The following is a 10,239-nucleotide window of genomic DNA, read 5'->3' on the forward strand; positions in this document are numbered from 1 at the left end:
GTGTTTTCACGGCACCTCCCACCCACTCATGCTGTATCCCCAGACAGGGTGTGTGTTCATCACAGGGGAGAGACTGCCTCCCCCAAATGAGCAGCACATTAGAAATGAGATGATCTCATCATGGACGGAGGCACGTTAATTTGTTTCTTTTCGTTTTTAATAATCACTCTTCTGATCTCAGAAAGGTGAGGAAAATTGTTATTCTCCGTAAGAACCATTTTCCATATTGCAACATGCCATATACGTCTCAATAAATGGTAAAAAGCTTTTTTTAAAAAAATACTTCATGTAACTTGTTCCAAACTCCTCAGGAGACCCCACCGCGCACACGCGCGCGCACACACTATTCACTCCTTTCTATGCTCACGTGTCTACAGTGGCGATGTGTCCACACAGGACAGCATAATTCACCCGTGTCTGTGGGCAAGCAGACCCGCGGTCTCGCGGGCCAGGACCGTGTGCCCCCACACCTCACCCTCACGTCGGTACGTAAATATGTATATACGCCTCATCAGCGACGTGGGGTAGTTGTGGTAGTTAATGAGAAGGCTCTTGTCTGATTTTCTATCTAATTACGGCCGCCTGCTGGGTTTTTGTACAGGATATTCACGCAGCATGCTGGCGCTTAATCGTCACAGGGAGGATCGTAAAGATTTAATTAGGACTGCATGCGGAAGCGCAGAAAAACAACTCAGACTCGTAATTACTAGACTTCTTTAGTTAAAAGTGATACCAGGGGTTGCTTTAAGACACTAGGGTGTGTTTGAGTGTGTGTGTGTTTCTGTGTGTGTGTGTTGGGGGGTTGACTTAACATCCTTCTATGTTTATACTCGTGGGTGGTAGAGGTGAGGAGAGGTTAGAGAGCAAAGACGGGAAGAAGAAAAGAAGTGTTCTCGGCAACTAAACAAACTCCAAACTAGGTGTCATTTCATTCTCTCTCTGATGCTGTTTTCCTGAGTTTTTAGCACTGCCCCCCGCGCGCGCTCTCTCTCTAGCTGTCTCTCTCTCTCTCTCTCTCTAGCTGTCTCTCTCACACACACACACACACAATGGGTGAAATGTAGCATACCCAGAACCCAAACAGCGATTTGCTAGTTTAATAGCCCCTGTGAGTAAATTGAAATAGAAATTGACAGGGTTTTATAGTTTCATTTAAAAAATATTAGAAGCATTTGGTTAATTAGCTCTCCTTCTCCTCTCTCACGGTCGGGGCGGTGGCCCCGCGTGTGTGTCTGGGTCACACCCCCCCCCCCCCCCCCAACCCTCGGCCAGGTGAGTACCCCTCGCGTGAGACCCACCCGCCTGGCAGCGCCCTCTGGATCTGTCTCGTCCTCAGCTGGGTGGGGACACTAGGCCCCTGAGATGGAACAAGTGACTGAGATCCAGGCCTAAGCACTCTCTGGTCCCTTTTAAAGACCGGTCGGGCGCCGCCAGCCCATTCCGTAGTGCAGGGCATGTTGAAACCCCGACCCGCTGCTCTAACTTTAGCCCCCGCGCTCCAGATCCCTAACTCGGAAGTGGATCCTCCCGGATGGAGCAGATGAGGCGCAGCCTCTGGTTTCGCAGGTCTGGTCTTAGGTACACCTCCTCCCCTTGTCTTTCTTTGTCACTTGTCCTGTGTCACATCAAGCACACACCAGCCTCAGAGGCCTGTCATCACAGCAGAGACAGAGATCATCCCTGCCGCCGTTGTTTCCCTCCTGGGACAGGCGCGCCGTGTATCCTCCGCGACCCCTTGCACTGAGGGTCATCCAGAGAAGGTCCCGAAGGCTGGGATGGGTCTCGGGGAGGAATGGGGCCGAGGTGATGTGGGGGCAGGGAGCATGCGAGGACCAGGGCCTGCGCTTTCTCTCCTCTGGGCGCTCTGCTCCTCTGCCGTCTGTGTTCCCGGCAACAACTTGGCCGCCTGCACCACTCTTTGACAACGGTGTTCTCCCAAATGCACGCTGACCTGGCCCTGTTTTTCTCTCGCCCTTTGCGTCTGGCCAAACGTTCAAAACCCCTTACAATTCTATCTTAAAAAAAAATTAAAAACCCAAGAAATCAGTTCCCTCTTTCGGGGGAATTTCTGGGCTCAGCCGCCTGAACCACTCGGCCTGCAGGGTGATGGTGACACAGCCGGTGTTAGCATTGCCAACCGCAATGGTGATGAGTCGATCCACTTTCATTATCTAGCACTTTCAACCGTACTCTGAAAGGTTAATTTAAAAACTCCCCCCTCAGACACATATTACCCCAATGCATTAAAAAAACAAATATTTCCTTTCTCTTATGATATTCTGAAATAAGCAATATCTCTAGACAGGGACAGTCAAGCTCGGTTAAATCAACAAAACCATCCTTCTTATTACTATGGGTAAATCCAGTCACAAATCAGGTGATTCCATCATTTTTGGAAACAACTAATAACTGAATTTTCTTTAAAACAACAAACCATCATAGACTACACACAGACAGCATTTGATGTTGTCACCACGTTTTAACTGTTCAAAATACATCTTTTTCCAGCAAGGTAAAGAAGAAGGACGCACACACCCTTTTCCCTTTCCCATTTCATTTTCCTTTGCTTCAGAGCCATGTCTAAAATGATGCCTGATATATACAACTATGCCAATGAGACCAAAGTGTCAATTAAATATGCTTCAACTATATTTATCTTTTCTGGAGCCTATTTAAATTAGGGAGCAAAAGGAGACCTGCTCAGAATCACCCAGACAGTTTTTAGAAATCATTTCTTTGATGTTTCTTTGTTTAGTTTAAACAAGTATTTTCAACCAAATCAGGCTCCATTGTGTAGGTTGCAGATGGGATAGTGGGTGGGTGGGGGAGTGTTTGGAGCCTTTTGTTTTAAGAAATAAACACGTCATGCCTCTTTAACTGGGGTGGTGGAGAGGAGAGGAGAGTATTAATGGAGGGGGAGGGATGTGGAGAATATCCACCATGGTCCTGTAATGGACCAAAAGGTGAAAAGAATCTCCAAGATGCTATGTGTCCTCAAGGACTCCCAAACAGAATTAGGACTTTCTGGGTCTCTCCCCACAAAAATTCCACATCTAGGGTGATGACTCTGGAACTCAATTATCTTGGGAAAGGGTTCTGCAGCGTATGAGACATTCAAAGTAAGATCTGACTTGGACAAACATAGCGGACACTTTTCTCCCAAGGTGCATTGTCATGCTTAAGGAAGTCATTGCAAATTCAGCAGGAACCTCTGGAGCCTACGGAGGACCCTGCGCCTCGTGCTGCAGCCCCAGACTCTAGGGCCGGGTCTTCACCTGCCCTGTCAGCCGGCCAGGCCCATCATGGGACATGCGCGGGGGTGGGTTGGGGAGGGTACCCAGCTTGCTCGCACAAAGCGCAAGAGAATAGGAAGGAGTCGGGTAGCTAAGGCAAGACAAAAACATCTAGCTTTGATTCTGATGATCCTAAACTATCGAAACACGCATATGTATTTTTCTCCTTCATGATTTCATTTCTAGTGGTTCTAGCCTTCGTAATTGGACCTCCAGAAATCGCCACTATAGGACCATACACGTATGCACATAAACAGTTATATACGTGGTGTCCAGCTGGTCCTGTTCTAAACATGGAAACTACCTCTCCCAAAGGAGACAGAGCTAGCCCTCCCCCACCCGTCCCCTCTCCCGGGACGCTCGTTATTTATTTGTTGTCTTTTTCGTTTGTTTGTTTGTGGTTACCTGGACGTCTTCCATTCCGGGATGGCCGAGGCCGTGCAGCGAGAGGCTGTCACCCATGCCCGCATCCAGGCCGTGGTGTGCCGAATGCAGCAGCACGTCCGGCCGGCGGACCGAGTGGTAGTCCCTCCGGGGGTCCAGGCCCGAGAGCTGGGGCAAGGCGGCCCGAGGCTGGGGCAGGAGAGAGCCGGCTTCTGAACCCACTTCTTGCCGCTGCCGTTGTCCCCAGGGGTGCTGCTGGGGCTGGTGCAGTGGGTTCAGGGAGTAGGGGTCATTGACGTGGGAGTAGGGGTCCTGGCTCTGGTGGTAGGGGAGCGGCTGATAGGGGGGCGGGAAGTAGGGCGGCTGGAAGTCTGACGACGGGGTGTGGGACAGCGGCGGGGCGCTCGAGTAAGGTCCTTGCGACACCGAGCCCAGCTGGGAGAGCCGCGAGCTGTGGCTCGGGACGCCATCGTGCCGGTCCTGGGAGCGGAGACAGGAGAGAGACAGAGAGAGAGAAGGGGAAGAAAAAAAAAACACACAAGCGACAAATGGAGAAGCCCGGCTTCCGTACGTTCCTCCCGGGACAGGGGAAGCAAGAGGCTGAAACTCAGCCTGCAAGTTCACTCAGAGGGCACATGATTTCGGCAATTCCAAACGCGAGGCTTTGGGGGGAAAATGGGGAAAATCACCCACTTAACCAACATCTGAGCTCTGTTGAGAGTGCAAAGCGGCAGAAGGAGTGAGGGTAAAGTAGCTGTGTTTGCAGGGAGATTCTAGATTCCTTACTCAAAAATACAGGAGTCATACAGATGGCTTTTGCTCTTCTGGGGGCTTTAAACTATTTTTTTCTAACTCTTCCAGACGTCCAAAGCATAACAAATAAAACTTCACACTATTTGCTGTGCTGCTCCTGTTTCAAACCAAATTCTGCCTTCACTGGCAACCAGGACCTCCCCACACAACCTGGTAATTCCAGGAGCTCCGAGGAATCGGCCTGATACGAGTTCCCAGTCCCCCTCCCTCCCCAAGAGGAATTAAATAATTTAAATAGTGTTTGATTGAAATGCATCTCATTTGAAATCATATCCTGAGCCCACATTAAATTAAGTTGAGTTGTGGTCCACAGGAGTTATTTCTAAGCTTTCTTTTCTATATCTAATGCTATTATACTCCAGAGTGTGAAAATGAAGGACTGGGGTCGAGAGAGAGAAAAAAGCCCAGAGAACTTATTGTTGGTCCTATCTGGAGTGGTAAACCAACTGAAAGGAGAAGGGGGAGGTGTGTGGATGAGAGGGGTGTTTAAGTTTCTCCCTGTCCTCTGTGGAAATGCCATGGTAAAGTCCCCAAGGTTCTTTTTGGAGAAATAGTCACCTAAATTTCCAAACTGCAATGGCAAATAAAAAGTTTTCCTGTTCGGCCTCCCCCCTCCCCAGCTGACTCATGGAGCTCAGAGGGAGAACACACAATGCAGAGAGAAGCAGCTGCAGCCTCGTCCAATTATGGTGCTAAATTACCAAGCCAAAGGCGCTCAAAGGAAGACAGAGACAGAGTGAGACACACACACAGAGACAGAGAGACAGAGAGACAGTGAGAGGAGGGAGCATGCAATTCTGGTACAACGTGAATCCAAACTCACCATGGATGAATAGGTGTGGACTAACATCTGGAAAAAAAAGCCTGGTTACTGCTCAAAATCAAACAATGATTAAAAAAAAACAATCAAGGAGTCCAGCTGAGCAACGAGCTGGACACAGGAGCCGAGCTTGAGGTGTTTCCAGGACAAGCCATCAAAAAAAAAAAATTTACCCCCCCCCCCCCACTCCCAAACAAGATTGGCGATGCCTGTCACACACAGACAGAGCTGTTCCTCCGTCTCTTGCTGTCTTTTTGGCCTTTTTTCTTCTGCCGTTCTTCGGGGCTCCAGACGCAGTCCTCTTCCACCCGAAGCTGGGCTCAGACTGCTCAGGCGCCCCTTCCTCCCTCCGCTTGCCTACACCGCCTCATAATAATTGATATTCATGACTATTAATATTACACGAGTACTTTAAAGGGAGAATGGAGGACAAATGGAGCGTGAAGCAGCAGCGAGCGCAGAGCTCCCCTACTATTGTAAATGACGTTCATTCAGTGGAGAATTACTAGATGTAATCAGACGAGGGGGCTGGCAAAGGCAGACTGGGGAAAAAGTTTAGCAGGAAAGAGGCAGAACTTCAATTAACTGAGCCGGGGACACGCGTAAAGCAGCCCCTGCTCCCCGGGACAAGGCAGGGAGGGAGAGCATCGCTGGGGGCTGGTAGAGAACGTAGGTGTCCTTGTTCCTGGAGAGGGACTTTCCTAATGGGAAGAGTCGATCGCCCTAGGTGCTTTGTGTGCAGATTAAGAACAAAATAAAAAGGTGTTCCCTCATCATTTGGAGGAGAGAGAAAAGTAATCCGGTGGGCCCGGTTGTTTACAGTGACGTCTGCGGACTTTCACTGAATATCGGAGATTATGCTTATTTATTAAAGGACAGAGGCGAGCCGGGGTTTTTCATCCGTGTGCCGCCTTTCCCTCTTTAGTGCTCATACAGTCTGATTTTTACCTCAATTTACAATACATGCAATCAATCTTCAAGTACACTAAACTTATCCTTTCCAGGCAAAGCCAGGGGCAACAGAAAACCTTTTTGGATGTTTCAGGAACCCGTTCGACTGGCCTGACTGCCATTTCTGTTAAAGTTCAACCTTCCTCCGGACTTAAATAGGCTCCTTCCACCGGGCTGCGGGTTCTCCTATATTTTTGAGCAGAAAATTTAGGCAGCTAGGAATACCTGCAATATTCTCAGTCTTTCTCTCTCTGTGTCTCTCTCTCCTCTCTCCCTCCCTCTTTATTCTCTTCTCTCTTTCCCTCTTCCACTCCACCCCTCCCTCTTCCTCTCTCCCTCCCTCCTTTCCCATTTAGCCAGTTTACTTTTCATCATCAAAGAACAAGTTTTATCCCGCTTGCTTTTGGAGCCCCCTGAAATCCCTCTAAGTACACCCCGAGCTGTCTACACCGTGGCCCCATCCCTGCCAGTGTCATGCCCACTTCAGGCGCTCACATTCTTCAGGATAGTTCTAGTGCCTCGGACTGTGCTATTATCCCGCCTGTTAGAGAAAGAAAAGGAGGCCGAACCGAAACAAACCCCACCAGGCGGAGGCGCGGCTCTTCGTTACAGTCAGTACACAACCACAAAGAGGAAAGGAAAACCCCAGTCGTCATTCGCAGAAAGACGAATCTCCTCTCCCTCTGCGTGTCTCTCTACCTGTCTCTCAGTTTCTCTCTTTCGCCCCCGCCCCCCGTCCCTCGCCCCTCCGTTAGGATTCAGAGCGGGCCGGAGCTGGGGCCCCTGGGCGCGAGCGCTGCGCGCTGCCTTCGGGACGCGGCCAGGCGGCGGCGGGGCCCGCGCGGGCCGGCTGCTCGGAGCCCCATCCGTCCCGTAGGACCCGGGCTGCGGCCTCGGTGGGAGCCTGCCGGCCGCTTCAGTGCGTTGCCAGTTCCCAACATCCGCCAGGTGGCTCCCCCCGGGGCTTTCGGAGTCATCCGGGACGGCGGGGTCGCGTTCTTCCGCCACTGGTTTGGGGAGGCTCTGCGCGTCCCACCGCCACCGCTTCGTCCGACCGCGCGCTGCCCGCTCTCCCCGCCCGGGACTTGGTTTCCCTTCCTCCTTCCTCTCGCAACTTTTCCCCTTTACAGCCTCCGCTCCCGCCTCGCCAGCTTCGTCGCCCCTTCCCTAACTCCTCTCCGCCTTTCCTTGCGCCTTCCTCGAGGCTTTCCTTTCTTCCTGCCCTCTCTCGACGTCTCCTCCGAGTCTTCGCTTCCTCCCTTCCCCCTGCGTCCAAGTCGAGGTCTCCGGCCGCTCCGCTGGGAGCGCGGTGCCGCGGGCCTCCGCCGCCGTCCGCTCCCCGCCCGGCCTCTTGCCTCGCCCGGAGCCGCCCGCCGCCGCGGCAGTCGGCGCCCGGGACCCGCGCGGCCCCGGTCCCGGCCCCACAGGCGGCAGGCGCCCGCCCGGCTGCCGCGACTTCTCCAGCCCCAGGACGAGTTGCGCTGGCCTCAGCGCTGGAGAACCGGGAGCCCTGAACAGGGCAGAAAATTTCTTTAAAAATGCCAAAACATGGGGTGGTTTGGGCGCACTGACCCTCAAAGAAGCAAAACACAAGGAAAAAAGAAAAGAAAAAATTGTCTGCTACGGCTCCTTGGACTGTGCTCTTTCGACATCCATCTATCCATCTGTCTATCTACCTCCCTCCTTCTAATTTTCCGTCCTCTACTCGGATCCGTTTGTAATCGGTTTCAGAAATTTTATTGAAGGTAAAATTTAAAAGCCCGAGCTTGTTACGAATGAGGCTTGAAACCCTAATTCTCTCCCACACTCAAAACGAGGAAGAGCCTCTGCCTTTATCCGTCTCTGTTTTCTCTGCCCACATTCAGTGGAACCACATTCCCCATCAGAACCTAAAGGGAGGGGGGTGAGGAAGAGAGAAAGAAAAATAAAAGAAGAAAAAGAAATCTCCTAAGTTAACGTAGTCAGATTTCAACCTTAAAGTCCGTTTGCAGAATAGCGAAGTCTCCCCAAGCCAGCTTTTCTAAAAGTTAGAGAAAGCTGATAAAACCGACCGGAAATCTACGAGTAAATAGCTTAAAAATATGTATCAGTTGGGGTGTCAAGAAGCTCAAATTCTCTATCTGCAAAGCTCTAAGATGCATCTGGGGGTGTCAGCTCACCTCATAGATATCTTCGTACTTGACATTCTCCACGAGCTTCCAGAGCATGATGGCAGCCTGATCTCTAGGAGGTGAGTGCATTCATGTGAGGAGCAGATGTCTGGCTTCTCAGGACTCCGCTGTCTGTAATGATCCATCTATAATTGGAAATGGGGGATACACACCAAATCCGACGCTCCTCTCCCATCGCAACTTATATCTGTTGTCTCAAACAATAGGCTGGAGAAGTAAGCCTCAGCAGAGGGAAAAACATTATTCCACACACAGGAGTTAGATACAACCCACAGACATATATATTATAAAAATCATAAACACGTATTTACACTCAGACACCCACATTTAGTTATATAAGCACCCCTGGGTCACACAGAGTCGACAGACTCTAAACATGCATTTAAAGGAGAGAGAGTTATTCACTGTGATTAATATAAATATATACATTTTAAAACCTCTAGATTGAAAACGATGAATCATTGTAGCCACTGACTAAAGTCTTTATAACTCATAATGAGAAACCAGGGGGCCAACAGTCCCCCATTTTCTATGTAGATTTTAAAAGGGGGACCATTACTGAGATTTTTAAACACAAAAGCTCCTATTCATGTCCTTCAGCAGGAGGGTATTTTGAAAGCTGAATTTTGGGATTTTAAGGGCGATCTCTCTGTGTTGATGTCTACATAACTTTTTTTTTTTTGAACTGTACCTCTGTCATTGTGGAACAGGAAAGCCAGCTCAGCACAGTGACCATTCCTAATATTTTCTGGTCGTTTTGCCCAACACATTTGGAAACTTAAATACTGTATGGACACCTCAACCTATACTGTTTGTCGTTTTAGAGGTGGTTTGTGTGTATTTTCAACGGATTCCATGTGCCATTCTTTTCTTGGCTGAAGTCTCCATTTTATGAAGTTTTTTTTTGAGATGTTGAGAGCAACACAGGCACACATTCACATAATGTGAATTCCGAGCCTTCTTTGCAGAGGCTTAGAACATTTTATATCACCATCTGTTGTCTATAACTTTTAACTGATTTTAATCATAGAGAACCAAGAAATGGTCACCTGAACCTTTGGAAGATTTAAGCAGAATGTTCTTCAAAGAGATAGTGAAAAATATTTTAGGGACGTGTGTGTGTTTGTTTTGAGTGTATTTTTTCTTAGGTGATTAGTATAGTTTAACGGAAACATAAACAACAAGAACAAAGTTAACCAAACCTCGAAAATGGGTGCCTTTAAGGCACAGGGTTTGCGAATTTCATCGCGAAGTGAATACTCACCTTTTCCCCACTCCCTGTATTTTTCTACTCCCTTTCAGGTTGCGGAAGGATCCTCACTGCCGGAAGGGAAGTCCAGTGGAGGATCTCTGCCCCTGGGGCAGAAAATAAATGACGGGAGGGAATGAGGAGGGACCGGGGCAATTTGAGGTGGAAGTTATTAAACCTGGTAACAGTTAATCTGCAAAGGCCGATTGTCTGTGAAGCTCACGGATGCTGAGCGCTGCCGTTCGGGAGCAGCGGCCGACGGTCTTCGAGGACGGGGCTCCGGACAACCGCGCTGGATATCGATTTGATAAAAACCAAGGAGGCGCTTCATATAATGCAGAATAATGAACAATTCAGTAGATTTTTAATTTAATTTTTTAAACCATAAATCAAATGAAAGGAACTCAAAGAAGGTGCTTCAGGAGGAACTTCAGAAATAAACCCCTTCTTCATTTCCAGTTCTAATTTTTATGTTTTGCCTTTCCCTCCCTCCTCCCCTCCTTCCTTTCTTCCCTCCATCCTGTTTTCCTTCCTTCCCTCTACTTTAAATATTAACAC

At 49.4% G+C, this 10,239-nt stretch overlaps 1 protein-coding gene across 9 annotated transcripts in view; it reads right to left on the reverse strand.

Moving 5' to 3' along the window:
- TFAP2B (transcription factor AP-2 beta) overlaps positions 1 to 9,712 on the reverse strand; it is a 32,144-nt gene extending 22,432 nt beyond the window's left edge. For 3 of the 9 annotated variants that reach the window (XM_046639799.1, XM_046639797.1, XM_046639801.1), the window contains exons 1-3: positions 8,421 to 8,704; positions 5,314 to 5,340; positions 3,699 to 4,157 (exon numbers count right to left, since the gene is read on the reverse strand). In XM_046639799.1, the coding sequence (XP_046495755.1) occupies positions 3,699 to 4,157; positions 5,314 to 5,340; positions 8,421 to 8,501 (567 nt within the window). In that variant the 5' untranslated portion in view covers positions 8,502 to 8,704. Of the gene's footprint in view, positions 1 to 3,698; positions 4,158 to 5,313; positions 5,341 to 5,530; positions 5,643 to 8,420; positions 8,705 to 9,696 lie in introns of those variants that run through there. The other 6 variants (XM_046639798.1, XM_046639804.1, XM_046639802.1 and 3 more) reach the window with 6 other exon arrangements.
- Positions 9,713 to 10,239: the final 527 nt, after the last annotated feature.

This window comes from Equus quagga, chromosome 15, assembly GCF_021613505.1.
Source record: "Equus quagga isolate Etosha38 chromosome 15, UCLA_HA_Equagga_1.0, whole genome shotgun sequence".
Classification (NCBI taxonomy): Eukaryota; Metazoa; Chordata; class Mammalia; order Perissodactyla; family Equidae; genus Equus; species Equus quagga.